General features: G+C 39.8%; 1 protein-coding gene across 1 annotated transcript in view; it reads left to right on the top strand.

Annotated features, from left to right (window-relative positions):
* LOC145403244 (putative phosphorylase b kinase regulatory subunit alpha) overlaps positions 1–15670 on the top strand; it is a 114981-nt gene that overhangs the window by 35377 nt on the left and 63934 nt on the right. Inside the window, exons 12-15 of the mRNA XM_080275059.1 lie at positions 3289–3361; positions 5000–5091; positions 8867–8957; positions 15349–15452. Of these exons, the coding sequence (XP_080131185.1) occupies positions 3289–3361; positions 5000–5091; positions 8867–8957; positions 15349–15452 (360 nt within the window). The remainder of the gene's footprint in view (positions 1–3288; positions 3362–4999; positions 5092–8866; positions 8958–15348; positions 15453–15670) is intronic.

The following is a 15670-nucleotide window of genomic DNA, read 5'->3' as shown; positions in this document are numbered from 1 at the left end:
CTACAGAAATCAAATGGTATAATGTATATAATAATACTGGACAGTACACTGATAAACATGTCTTTTATTTACCATATTGTGGTGAACATTACTGAAGTGGTCAGGCAGTCCAGACTGCTTCTGGCTTTATCGGGCTTTTTCCGATATATTGGAATTTAGTCTGGTAGCTCCTTGAGTCCGATAAAAGCAAATTCCGGTCTATTGAAGTCTGTTATATCGAGGTTTTACTGTATATTCCAAATCATCTGGGCAGTCCAGGAAGTGTTATCTGTGACTTTTAGACCTGTTTTGTCATTACACATGTATATGTTCACTAATTTCTATATTTTTCAGATTCAGGTATAGTACTGTATTGATTACAGTATTAGGCAGTATCTTACAGTATAGAGTACTCTCTCCAGACACATATATAATAACATAAGTAGTGATGACAGTGTTCACCAATACATGTGAGGTGCTGAGTGGTGGGTTTTTCGATTATTCAGCAAATTTGGTTATTCAGCATCGGCATAGTCCTATACTGTAGGTGCGGGATGGTTGGACTTATACTGTATATATATGTTACAGATGTAAGTTGTTTGTATAAAATTTGATCATTGGTCTAAAATGAGTATTGCATTTCACAGCAGCTATGTGTTTTCATTTAACTGCTTGAAACAGATGGTCTTGACAATGAATGTGTGTGTGTGGGGGTGGGTGGGTGATGTGGATGCCAGTGGATGTGTATGATGTTTCTGTGTGTGTATGTATGCACTTTTGCTTATTGAGTTTTGGCATGTGACAGCTTTACATTTACAGCATAGGCTGAATTGTGTTAGCTTTTTGTATATGAAAATTGGTAAGTAGTAGTACATTCAGGACTGTATTTTATTGTGGCAGACTGTTGGTGTAGTGAACTAAGGTTAACCCTCTGGATCCTTATGACATCCTTTTAGTTGGTTCTTGCTGTTACCTGACAATTTTATTCAGCTTCAGAAAAGCCTGATATATTGAAGGGTTTGTTAATGCAATATCTAACCCCTGCAAGTCATAAAGCTTGTCGGGCTGAATAAAATCATTAGGAGATGGGAAGAATAAAATGAAAAAGATGTCCCTGTGCTCAAAGGGTTGATAGATTTTTTATTCTTTATGTTTTGGCTTCTCATATAGTTGTCAGTTGTTATTGATCTTGTGCTTAGTAAAGAAATTAGTGTAAATTATGTGTGCAGTATCTAAAATGTTTCCATGTTTCATCATATTTCCACTGATGTGGTTTATTAAATTTTATAAATGTGTGTTTTCCAGCTTTGTTTATAGTTAACAAAATCTGGCTTTCTTTAACTGTACTAACGTGTCATTTCCTCTATTCAACCACAGAGTCCAATACCCTCATCTTCCATTATATCCTGTAACTTTTCTTCTTCTACTTGTGGGTGTATTAAACCCATTTTATTTTTCGTGACATTACTCCATGTTTATTAATCCCTTCAGGCATTATGAATATTTTTGCTTGGAATCTTCATGCATTATTAAGGATGAAAATTGGACTGCTTGCTGTGTATATGTACCAGTAGTCATAGTATGATTTTATTTATATATACAGTATATATATAGATAGATAGATATAGATAGATATATATATATATAGATAGATAGATATAGATATATATAGATATATATCTGTCTATCTATCTATCTATATAGATAGATAGATATAGATATATAGATATATATCCACTCACTTGATGTAGTTCTGCTCTCCGGTGTCTGGCCTTTCCTCTCCTCCATCCTCCTTTCCTTTCATCCTCTTCTGTCTTTCTTTCCTTCATTCTTTCCTCTTCCTTCTGCATGTGGGTGACTCTACACTGAGTGACAAGTCAAATGGTTTCCTGTACACCAGGAAACCATTTACTATGCTGGGTAGTAACCATATAACCAAATTTTGGCGCCTGGTGGTTTAGTGGGTAATTATTGCACTCTAATCGGATTGAGCCAGAGAAGGTTTATATCCAAGGGGTGGTTGGGGTTGATTGCTCATGTAATGCCACTCAGGCATGAGTGTGGCTGGTCACTCTCATCTTAAATGTCGGGACCAACTGCCTAGCCCCGGGCTCCCACTCTCCTCATGGGGCAATATAGGATTGTATGATGGATGAATGGTTGGATATATATATATATATATATATATATATATATATATATATATATATATATATATATATATATACATACATAATTAAGGTTAGGTTAAGCTAGGCTGTCGTTAGGTTAGGCTGGGATAATTTAGGTTAAGTTTAGGTTAGGTTAATTTATGATTGCTTAACATAACTTAGCATTTACCTGACCTAGAAGCCTGACTTAACCTAAACTTAACCCAGATTATCCCAGCCTAACCTAACTGCAGCCTAAATTAACCTAACCTTAATGAACCCATCCTAATGTAAACTCATTTCATGAAGTCCCTAGATTCCCTGTGGACTTCATGAAATCACTGGTTACACAATTTCCCAGAAACATACATGCATATTATATTTATTCATTCATTCAAGGTATCTTGAGCAGTGTCTGTAGTGAAAGTGATTTATAAACAAAGCAAGTTCAAAACACTGAGTACATGCTGTGTGGAGGTTTCAAATCTTATCTCTCTGATGGCATGTATCATGGAAATTTAATCCTTATGAAATATGCTGGAAAGACATACTGTATATATTTTTGAAGAGATGAATAATTTATTTTTTCATTATTGGAATGAAATAATGATGAACTTTGCCACAGTACAGTTGTTATTTCTCACAGCCAGATGTAGTACTTGTATCATTTTGTTATACTTATTTTAAAGTGTGATATTGATGGGTTCTTGGCTATCCCTTGAATTTGCATAATATTTTAACACGCATTCTTTTGAAATGCTAAATTGTAGACATCTTTTTCTCATCTAAGACATGGACTGTCATTAAGACTTATAGAAACTACAGAATCTTATTCTAGTATTATTGTTTATTAGGTATAGTTTTACAGTAAAATTCCCCTTAATCCTTTCAGTTAGATGATATATATATTTTTTGTTTGTTCTTGGCATTTATTTGTATATATTATTGTCTTTAACATAGGAGAGCCTTGTCTTCTGGAGGGGTTTGATACAGCTTTTACCTTACCAACTCCTTCATTGCTAGGGGACTCTAATTCTGAATAAGATTATCTGATAGTAACAAGAGTAGAAAAAAATTGTGTCATTTGCCTGAAGGGCTTAATTTTGATGCCATTGTAACTTGTTTGTCCCTCTCCTCCATATCCTGCCCTGTCGTATAGAGGATGGTAAAATCCCACCAGCGATGATCTCCACACTGAAGAAGTTGAAGAGTGGTTACATCAATGGAACAAGGTAGGCCAGTTGATTTATTTCCTTGTCGCAAGTTTATTACTTTTAATCCTCTTATGTTGCCTTATTTCATGTTCTTTAATATTCTTCCAGACCCACAGTGAACGTGAAAGGTCCATTGCCACCTGTGAAGCTGATTTTCCAGGTTTCACCAGTTTATGTTACTGGTTGTTTGAAAAGATGTAATTTTTTAAAAACACATTGCTGGCATTTACCAATGACTTTTTATATAGATGCTGGCTGGATACTCCTTGATTCGTCTCTTATTTTCATACTGCTGTTTCTGGATCCTACCCACCCAAATAATTAGTGGGAAAGATGGTTTGGGTTGTGGTATTAATAACCCTCTATTTCATCAACTGTAACTTAGAATGAATTTCATAATTTTGCAGTGTATAATTAAATCACAGAATAAAGACAGTGCAGTACTCTGGCTGTATGTCCTTTGCATAATGCTGTCATCACTAGCACCATATTTTAATGTTAATCCCTTTGTACAGTATATTTGAGTAATCAAGATGGAGAGATGACAGTTTTATACCAAGAGAGAGTGGAGTACAATGCATTAATTATTTGCAGTGCATTGCATATTTAATCCCTTTCATTAGATTATTTCTTCTTCATTTTTTTTCCTTCAGAAAGGAGACATCTCATTTTTACATTGCCTTAAAGAGATCGCAGTTGTTTAGCTTTGTGAAGTCCACTTGTAGTGAAGCATTTGCCTATTAGTGTGGAAATTATCACGTAGTGTTTTACTGAAGAATGAGGGTTTAAGAAGTCTTTTATGATAAATAAGAAGGAAGACAGCATCTGTTGCTAGTGGTCACATGAAGAGATTGAACATAGATTGCATAGTAAAACAGGCATGATTTAAGTGAGTTTGAAGGTAGAAGGCAGACCAGTGAGAAAGTGGTCAGATATAAGAACTGAATAAGTGGGAAAGCAAGGTATCAAAGTTGATGAACAGGCAAACATGGGATAGGTTGAGTGAATTATTTGCAGAGGAGCATATGAAAGAGTTCAACTCTTTTATTTTTTTCTCACATGATAATCAGTGATTTGGCTGAATCAAGTAGGAGTATGTGAAGAACATCTGTAAAGAAAAGTACAAAATACCTGTATACAGTAAGCAGATGGTTATTGGGTGACCTTGTAGTCATGTTATAGAACTGATATATCTATCTATCTATTGCCAGATGCCATAATCCCATAAAGGGTGGCCATTTGACTTTGAGTTATTTGTTTTATGGGGAGGGGCACTAACCCTCCACCAACCCACTTGCTGACACATAGGGAACACGTATGGTTTGGTTATATGGTTACCACTCAGCATTGTAAATGGTTTCTAAGCTTACAGGAACCATTTGGTTCGTCATACAATGTAAAGCCACCTGTAAAGGAAAGAAAAGCAATAGGAAGTGACAGGAAAGATGGGAGAAGTAGGAAAAGAGGAGGGCAGGCACAGAAAAAGAATGATAAAGGCTAAGGAAGAAGTAGGCGGCATTACATCAAATGAGTGGCTGATGGTCGCCACCACCTAGCTCTATATAGAACTGATACTGTGAAATATGATCAGCTATATAAGTGTGAGAATGTTGTGGTTATTGTGTGTGTTGGTAATTGTGTTGTTATATTGTACAGAGTGTCACTGGGCAAGATGCAGGAATTCCTCAACACCTCCTGCATCACCAGCCTCAACTTCTTGCACGACACTGAGGGCGGATTCCCTGACAGTAAGTGTTTTATTGTAGTACTGTGTGAAAATCTCCCCATAGTTTCCCAAGCTTTACATTATTATGGATATTGCATTTTAAAAATTCTCAAAGTAAAATGTATACCAGTTGTACTCTGTTCTAAATATTTCTTTGTATGGGAACCTGAGATGTAGTACAGTATTGATATTAGTACTGTAGTTGTAAATTTTTTAAATTGAAATATTTGGTTCTCTTGATATTAAAATACTTCACTGAGTTCCCTGTAGAATGTATAGAAGATGTAAGTATTTAAGTACAGTAAAGCCCCACATTTAGCGACATCTTCGTCCGTGGTTTCGTGGTTAGCGGTGGCCTGCAAGTACAGTAAACTTCAGATTATCCTTCTCGGCATTGTCTGGCGTAAGACATGATCTGGCATGGCCTATGGCTGAACTAAAATGGTACCAGTACTTGTACCTTGCAGTAAGCATAATATCTTTGACTCTATCTGGCATGAAGGACCCTTTCTTTTGTCTAAAAGTACATTGTTATCCTGCATGAGAGAGTTGTCATCACACATCCATCCATAATCACAAAAAAAGAAAATAAAGAAATTCTCTATATCTGTTGCCAGATGCCTTATTCCCATAAGGCGTGGCCACAAACAAATCGCCTCCATGTTGCCCTGTCCCCTGCCGTTTCACTGCCCTGCTCCCAGCTCACATCCCCCTCTCTCATATACCTCTCCACTCTATCCCTCCATCTCATCCTTGGCCTCCCCCTCTCTCTCTCCTCCTCCACCTCGCTCACATACACTCTCCTCGTCAGTCTCTCACTCTCCATCCTCTCCACGTGGCCAAACCACCTCGATGTGTTTCTCCTAACGTTTCGTACCACATCCACACAACGTTCCTTCACTTCTCCATTTGTTAGTCTGTCTCTCCATGTGACTTCACATGCTCCTTTCAAATAACTTATTTCCCCTGTTCTCACTCTTGATTTCTGTCCCTCAAACAAGTTCCAAGCTTCACTTTCATACATTAGAGTTGGTATCACAGTACTGTCATGTAGTAACTCTTATCACTTCCATTTTCACTTCCCTGTTTCTTATCATTGCTTTCAATGAACCAGCAACCTTTCCTCCCTGTTGCATCCCTTCAAGCACTTCAACCTCCAAACATCCATCCTTACTCATCACACCTCCCAAGTACTTAGACGCACTGACGTTCTCGGTTTCCTCCTCATCCTACCTCAGTATACATTCACTGACTTCCTCTCTCTCGAAGACCATAACTTTACTCTTCCCTACATTCACCTGTAGATTCCATTTCCTACACTCGTAGACTCATCCACCAAGCCTTGAAGCTCCCCTTCATCTTCTCTTAATAACACATTATCATCTGCAAATAACAGCACAGGGGGTTTCCACACACTGCCATCTCTCATTAGGGCCGCTCCAACATCCACCACCCTACCTTGTATCACTTTTATAACCCCATCCATGTACAGATTGAAATAAGTACTATACACAGTACAGTACACAATAGAGTACACAAAAAGATTGGGGTTATACCGTTCTTTAACATGAAAGTGAGGGAGGGAGGGAGCATTGTTGGTTGGTGGGCCTAGCAGCTCACAGGGTGTTGGTGGGGAGATGCAGTGGTAAGGAGAGTGGAAGAGTTTTGATAGGTTAAGGCAGGGGAGGGAGAATTATAATGCAGAGTTTTCATTGGCTGGGAGCAGGAAGGTGGATGTTCTCTCTCTCTCTCTCTCCACTGTATTCCTCCAGTGTCAGTATACAAACGAGCCTATATTGGATTCTGTTTCTCCTCCATAGCAGTATTATTATTAAATGGCAATGTTGCGATGGGTTTCCCTCCAAAACCTGGCTGGCCTTCTGGTGCTGCTGTGGTTCTCTTACACGTTGTACTGCAGCTCCCCCTCTCCTGTCCTCTCCAGTAAGTACAACAGAGTGTTCAGAAGTGTACATTACTGTACTGTACAAGTGATTGTTGGCGTCTGCTAAGGCACCGATGAAAGTGTATTGGAAAGAAATTTCGATTAAATTGTTATTGAACTAGAAGAGTTGATGAAAATGTGTTTATTATACTAAGAAAATAACCATGCTACGAAGGAATTTTTAACAAAATAAAAAATCATTTAGACAACTGTTCTTCCCAGTTGAAGTTCGTCCTTGCTACTGTGAGATGAAAGTTTTGTTTTGTTCTGTGTGGCGGAGTCATTCAGAATTTCGATCAGTGAAGGTACTGTATAATGTACAGAGTATAGTACAGTACAGTGAACCATGCTTCATTTTATTGATGTTTTTTTTCTGTTTTTGTTATGTTTTGATTGTTTTAGGCATTATTGTACAGTATTCTCCAATAATGTCTTTACAACACAACCACCACCATCATCATCACCACCATCAACATGAAATGTGTTTCTGTACAGAAAATTACAGTGTACTTCACAGTACATACAGTATTTCAATATTTGGAATGTCTTTTAGCTGCTTTTCAATGAGTTATTGTGCTTACAATGTGTGTGTTTATACATTACTGACAGGTGAAAGAAAACGAGTCTTCCGGCTGGAGGGGGGACTTTGAGATTATCCCCATCGTCAACATGAAATTACTTCTGTACATAATATTACAATGTACTTAACAGAACATTACAGTACTTAATTATTAGGAACATCTGTTAGCTGTTATTTGTTATTTTAATTTTTTTTGTTGGGGTTAGACAGTGGATAAGTGTTAAAGGGTTGGGGGGTTAGGGGCCCCTAGGGAGGACTTTGCTTAACTCAGCATTTTAACAGTATCTGGCAGGCCTTTGGCTCTATTATGCTGGATAATCAGAAGTTTACTGTATTCCCAAACACTGGGTTTGGCATGAACCCTCCCCCTGTTCACGGCAAGAAAATGTAAGCAAACCGCGCACATGAAAAGCAATCGTTACTAGATTGCTGCCATTGCCGCAGAAGACGTGCAGCACAGGATGGATGTGTTGCGTAAAGAGACGGAGGCAGAGGAGGGTGGAGGTGTCAGAGGTGCATGGCACAGTAGCCTCACCACCTGCCCTGAAAATTACACCCCCATCCCATCCATTAAGCATCTCAGTCCAGCCTTCCAAGTGAGTTTTCTTGCCTATTATGTACTTTGTATTAATACTGGTTTCTTTTCGGATGTGATCAGCAAATTTTACATTACATAATGGGTTTGAGGGCAAGTTGGCATGGGACCTGGAACCAGTTAGCCTATTTCCTATAGGATCAGTGCCCCATGGTTTGTGGTACTTTTTACGGAACCAATTTGATGGGAAACATGGGGCTTTACTGTACTTAGTAGTCATGTAAAGATAATTTAACTGTTCAGAGCTGTAATGTATATAAAATTTGCATTTATTTTCAACCAGAGGTTAGAAATTTGACATGTGGAGATTCTGTGTGAGAAAAAAAGATCAGTATATGATGATGATGTGTCTTACATCATTTCATTATTATAGGTTTGTAATCTTGACCCTTCACTATGATGGACTTTTTTTTTTTTTTTTTTTTTTTTTTTTTTTTTTTTTTACCACACTGCCACAAGATTATTTTATTCCACTCAGGAAGGATTTCTAGTAGTGATGAGATTAATGAAGGTTGTGTCTAAGCCATATAGTGTAAGAAAACTCTCTTAAGCCAAATGAAATGTCTGACAGTAGCATGAGTAACTAAAAATACATCACTGAATTGAAAGGCTGTTCTTCATCATCATCGTGCATTCTCTGGGTATATTGATGAGTGATTTGTGTTGCTTATGTCATTCAGGTCTGAAGGGGGAGGTAAAGGAGTACCTGGAGAAACAAATGCGCGGGGCCCTCACCTGGCGCCGAGCTGATCTGGTTCGCATGTCAAACAGGTGGGTTTTCCACTCTTCACTCCCCATGGGTGCATCCTTTTCCCTTGTTGTGCATATCTAATTGCATATTTATAGGACTGAGCCATATTTATAATTGTCCTCTTTCTTTTGACACACATGATTCTATTAGATTCTCTCTGGCAATCATATGTGAGGCGTTGAGAATAGTAATGACGTAAACACCATATATAAACAATGGAGAAAAACGTACTTAAAGTTTTGCAATCTTCAGACTGTGATAACTTTATAGTGGGATATGATAGGAAGCTCGTGTTTCTTTTAAATTGAAGCTCTATTACAGGGCTTTCCATACAGTAATACATTCATATACCACAATCTGAATATTGCCACATTAACTGCGTTTTTCTCCATAGGTAGATCTTAAAAAAAAAAAAATTTACGTAAAATCACCGGATTTTGCACATACTGACCCTACTCACATACGCTTCACCTAGATTGCGTCTCTTTTTCACCACGTTTGACCGCCACTCACTGCACTGGGGCCCTCTTTTTCTACTTAGAGGCACTCCAGGGTCATCCTCACTCTCCGTTGAATCACTCATACCGCCGGCACAAACGTTCTTACGAACACACACAGAAAAAAAGGAAAATCAATAAATTTCAGTGTGGTGGGGAGGGAGGAGGTAGGACGACTGTGGTAGTCGGGGAGAAGGGAAGAGGCGAGAACGGGGCGTCATCAGTCACGGGAGCTCGTTCCCGCCTTCCATTGGCTGCTCAGCCCCGCGTCTTCTGGCACTGGTGGATACGCTCACGGAGGTAAACTCTGAGTGCAATTTTTCTGGGTGAGCCCATAGGGTCGGTAATACCTTCAATACTATAGGGATTTTGACCGTGTTGCGAGTTGTCTTCTGACTACTCGGTTGTGTGTCCAGGCACAGGAGGAAGAAAGTGCTATAATAACTCAACGGCAGGAGCAAGTTCCCTCATGCCATTGGCTGCCCGTGGCGCTTACGCTAGGCAGAGTCAACTTGAGAACATTTTTTGGGGTGACGCGCGTAGAGCTGCAGGTACCACTCTAAGGTAAAGGGTTTTCGACCATTTTCCGGGTTGAATTCTGGCTGTTTAGTTGTTGCCGCAGACAGAGGAAGGCCGGGGGAAGACAATGGTGTACATAACTGAAAATCGTCCGAGGTGGCGCTTACGTCACTACTATTCTCAACGCCTCATGTGTTCCTGTCCTTCTTCCATTCATAGTTGTTAGCTGTCTTTGATATGAAATTACATCATTGTGATTATGAATACAGCAGTATATGATCACTTGGTATACGTTCGTTTGGTTATACGATCATTAAGAACGTAGAGCCATTTTTCATTTTATGATTGTGTTTTGATTTTATGGATGCCGTGATGCCCTATTTCTCATTACATGATAGTTATTCTCTGCTTATACGATTGCAACAGTGCTGGATTTGTTATACAATCAACCCCTCTGGGATTGGTTTTCAAAAACACATAAATGGAGGGTATGCAGTATGTAAGAATACCAGCACACTGACTTCCTACAGCTGACACAATATACAATTTTTTCCTATGTATCTATTATTTCACTCAGGCCATCTTATGTATGATACACACTTTGGTCTTTTGGTTTTGTGCATTACTCCAGTAGTGGTACTGGGTACTCTTATTTACATTGTAGAATTTAGCTGGATGTAGCTTTATATTGAATTTGGGTAAATTATATGTGTTATATATAGGGCAGAATTTGCTGATTAAGCATAACAAAGTTAGCTATTGACTGTTTTGTACTTAATCTTTTTAGATATGGAAGCACCTGTAGGAATGGCCTCGTCTTTCTCACTAGTGATCTGTAGAAACAAAATGCTTCACTATACTTTGACTTTAATGACCTTGCTGAAGCCACACAACCCCACTCCAACCTGTAACACAAAATCACCCTCCCTCACTATACCACACCAAGAGCATTAACTAAAGGCCCTGAAGCCTGTGCATCATGTACTTTTGTACTGCACTTCTTAACCCCTATGTGCCGGTTGACATGCATAGCTGTCACAATTTTGGGCGCGGAGCAACACCGGCTGACATGTATAGCCGCAAGTGTCTTCCCGCCACCCTTTGAACTTTAACTTATCCTTGCTTATTGACGGTACCACCTGGAGACATGGGGATATTTTCATTTGAAAGAGGAAGAGTTGCTGAGTCTTATGTATCTTTAATTTTTTCTGTAGCTGTTATAGTTTGGCAGATATTAGGGTTTGAAGTAAGGGTGTTTTTTCCAAAATCACGGAAATCCCCCGTAGGGAGGAGCATGCGACATCGGAAAACCCCCGGTGTGTAGGGGTTAAAGATTATATTATATAGCTGTTAAGTTTAAAATGGTATCTAGTTATTTAAAACATAACCCATATAATATCATTGATTTGTAGTTTGTACAATTTGTACAGATGAAGAGCTTAAGAGAGCAGTGGAGAAAAAGAGGAAGAAGTGGCTAGAGTGGTTACAGGACAGGGGTTCAACTGAAATAAGAATTGAATATATTGAGAGCAAGAAGCATAGAAAGAGACTAGTGAAGAGGAAAAAGAAGGAGGTAAATGATGATCTAGGAAGACAAATTAATGCATATTACTCTAAAAATAGCAAGTCATTTTGGAAAGATGCGGAAATGTACAAGTTACAGCGGAGAGAAATGTGAAAGTGTGAAGGATGTAAGTGGTAGATTATGAACCCATGGGGATGAAGTAAGGACCAGATAGAAACAATATTTTGAAAGCTTGATGAAAGGGAATAGAGAGAGCAGAGCCACTGTAAATATGATTGGTTTTGGAGTTGTGCAGAGAAGGAATCCAGTGCCAGGAAACGTGACACTTGCACAGGTGAAGAACCAGTGAAGTGGCTGAAAAAAAGGGAAAGCAGCTGAGGTTGATGAGGTGTGTGCAGCAATGATTAAGTGTAGTGGAGAGAGCAGAATGAAGTGCTTGTTGGAGATGTGTAAGAAGGCATGGATGAGTGAAACTGTGCCGCCAGAATGGAAAAAGGCTGTAATTGTGGAAGATTTTGCACATGTACGGTGTAGATGGTAAGCGCTGGGACCCATCGAGTTTTTATGATGGTAGTGAAGCATGTGTAAGGGTGAATGGGTATCTAAGTGAATGTTTCATGATTGGTGTGGGCGTGCGACAAGGTTGTGTGGTATCCCCGTAGTTGTTCAAAATGTATGGTATATGGATGGGATGATGAGAGAAGTAAACACGTGAGTAATCAAGAGAGGAGTGGCTTTGGTAATGAATGGTGATGGATGGAATATCTCAAATTTATTGTATGCTGATGAAGCAGTGCTACTTGCTAATACTGGACAAGAACTTGGTAGGCTAGTGCATAGTTTTGCTGATGTCTGTGAGTGTCGTGCCTTGAGAGTAAATGTAGAAGAGAGTAAAGTGATGGGGTACAGTGATAGAAAAGAAAGGAAAATGTGCAAAAGAAGTGGAAAGTGGAGTGACACAAGGAAGGAATGTAGCTTGGGCAATGTAGGCCTTGATCAGAAACTGAGGTTTGAGTGTTGCAGCTGTGTGAGGCTTACAGGAAGCAGTGTTAGTGCCAGTTTTAACGTATGGATGCGAGATTATGGTGTGACATGAAAATGAGAAGTCAGGAGTGAGAGCAGTGGAGAGGGACTACTGAGGAATGTATGTGGAGTACAGAGAGTGGATAGGATATGAAATAATGTGATTTGTGAAAGATGTGGAGTGAGGAAGTCTGTGGACACCAGAATCGAAGAGAGTGTACTAAGATGGTATGGTCATGTGGAGGGAATGGATAACAACAGAGTGGTGAAAAAGGTACATCTGAGCAAATCTGAAGGAGGGAGGAGGCAAGGAAGACCAAGGAGAAGGTGGAGGAATATGGTGAATGTGTGTGTGAGGAAGAGAGGTATGGAAGTTGGTGTAGCTAAGGGACTGACATAAGATCAAGTAGGCTGGATGAATGTTGTGAGAAGTGCATGATCAGGGATTTGGCACCCCTTTTTAACGTGACACCGTTTGGATTGACTCTATTGGATACGTTTATGTGAAGCTACAGCATGTGGTGATTGTTTTGGGTGTATCAGATAGACCCAGAATTCCAGGGGCTTGAATGATGAGTGAATGGAAGCATGGCCCATTGGATTTGGCAGACTTGGGCTGTTTGGACATTTCTACTCCTCACCAAGCTTAGGGTGGGAAAGGAGGTCGGGCTGATGACTATGGTGATGATGTACAATTCCGAGCAGATGAAGGGGAAATGCTATGTCAGCCCTGGTACACAGGCGGTGGATCGCTACTAGCTGACAGGTTACTATTCATAAGAGGGGGAGAGAATGCTGGCATGGGTAGGGGGGGCGATATTGAAGTTGGTGGCCGTTGAGAGGAAGGTGAGCAGAGGTGGCGAACTCAGAGATGTCGGGGGGAGGACGAGGAGGAGGGAGAGGGGAGTGATAATAGTTACCATATCAGCATTACATACTTCATGTGAATGATCTTGGCCTAATGTCGAGTTGTTTGTGTAAGCTCTGGGAATCAGTTGGGTGTAAATCCGTGATCCATGTCTATTAGCACAATTTGCAGATGTTAACTTGACGACTCATACTCATTGAATTAGGTAATGGTCGTGGACTGGTGGGAAAAGAAGGGGGTCAGGAGGTGGAGCGATTGTAAGGTTGCCAAAAATGGAAAATTAATAATAATGTGTAGGATGTTAGATTCTTTCAACCTCATGGAAATTTGGAGGGGATCAAGTAGAAAAACCATCCTACCATGAGCGCATTAGATTTGAATTGTTTCTAGATGCCGTGCTACAGTCGAAAAGGAGGAATTGGTACACATGTAGGGTGGGGGGAAAGTGTGTAGCGATAGAAGTCAGGGATGTTGGACATGGGTAGGGTGGAAAGTAGGAGTTGCCATGTGGAATGACACGAGTTTTCATTTTCGTTTGACAATAATTATGATACGATGATGTTTCCAGTCATTGAACTTATTTGAGTATGATGCAATCCACCTAGAAGAAATGTGATAAAGTAATATGACTTTCACCATGCAGTTATCAGACTACTTCATGCGCATGATTGTGTGTGAGTAGGACTGTATGTGACCATTTGTGCATGTGAGTGTGTCTGTTTGTGTGTAACAGGTTGGCTGAGTGTTAGTACTGCTGTGTTTTCCTCATTTGTCGTCAGCAGTGAACAAACAGGTGACGGTATAATATCAATATATTTTTCTAGAACCATGTCTGGGTTATGATGAAAGAACCAATGATCTGTTGTAACCTGTCAGCTAGAAGCAACCCACTCCTTGTGTACCGGGGCTGAGACAGTGTTCCCCCTTCATCAGCTCGGAACTGTACTGATGCTCAAATCTTTTAACCTGTCATACTGTTTCACATTTATTTTTGCTTCTTTGATTTCGTTATATGTTTGAATGTAATTATGAAGACTCTTTCATTACCATCATACATAGACACACAGCTTTCTCATCTTTTATTTCAATATATGTGTGGGAAGGGAACACCTTCATGTTGTGACACAAGTATAACCCTGCAGTTAAAGGTCCCTCAGCTCCTTCCCTGTCCCTCAGAAGGAAGATGGTAGACTGCAGAAAGGTAATTTCAGCTTGCATTTCAGTTGGTTTAGATTCAGATGAGCCTGGGGCCACAACAACAATAATGATAGCTGCACTGCCATCCAGTCTTTTTGTCTCTTTTACAGCACACCCTCATTATTGGTAGGTCGTGGCTACCATCATCTACCCAGTTGATTTGCTGCCTACTTCATCCTTCCCCTTTCTCATTCTATCTCTATATCTGCCCTCTCTTCATAATTCTCCCTTTCCTTCCTGTCACATTGTATTATTCTTCTTTCTATTTCAGGCGGCACTGCATTGAATGACAAATCTAATGGTTTCCCCTAACCCAGGAGCTAAGTTCCAAAGCAGGACAGTAACCATATAACTAGGTTACAGGGTGAAGTGGAGCCTACTATGGTGTACCTGTTAACATGGTGGAGAAATGTATATGCCGAGTCCATCGCGAAACCAAACCTCCGCAGTATTCCCCACACCTCGCTATGGTGAGGCGCTGTCAACCACAAGGGAACATATTTTCATTGCATGGGACCGCCCTGCCTGGGGTGTTGATTGGCTGTGGTTGATGGGTCTGCTCAGCCAGACCAATTGGGGTTAGTCAGCAACACCTTCATGTGCCAGTATCAAGGCTGATGTTGCCAGTACAGTACTTGTATTAACTCATTAACCCTCGTGTGGGCAGGAGAATTCAGGTATTCCATTATGTTTAATGTCAGATACTTTTATATGGCTGATGAACCATATGAGCCTGAGAGTGTCTAGGTTCATCTTCTGATGTTGGCTTTCCTATTATGAAGGTTCAGCCAAAAGACAACACGAGACCCAGCACGTCGCAGAATGTCGACCATGTTGAGGGGAACCATCCGGAAGTCTCGCTCACTCTTCGTGGATGAGGAGAAAGGTATGGGGACTTCATGTTTGCATTTATACTGTAATTTATATTTCTCTTTTATTCAGTGAAGGCAGTGCAGTTGAAGTAGATGAATAAATGACTTTGATTCTTGTTTTTTTTTTTCTGGAAGTTGAAGGCTATCCTGTTTTTTTTTTTTTTTTTTTTTTTTTTTTTTTCCCCCCCCTATGTATAATGTACTTAAATGAAAAATTCCTTTAAGAAGGGAA

This window comes from Coenobita brevimanus, chromosome 60, assembly GCF_032717465.1.
Source record: "Coenobita brevimanus isolate Jiangsu-jjx chromosome 60, ASM3271746v2, whole genome shotgun sequence".
In the NCBI taxonomy this organism is placed as follows: domain Eukaryota; kingdom Metazoa; phylum Arthropoda; class Malacostraca; order Decapoda; family Coenobitidae; genus Coenobita; species Coenobita brevimanus.
The sequence above is the reverse complement of the archived record's forward strand: the minus strand, read 5'-3'. Positions and strand labels throughout refer to the sequence as shown.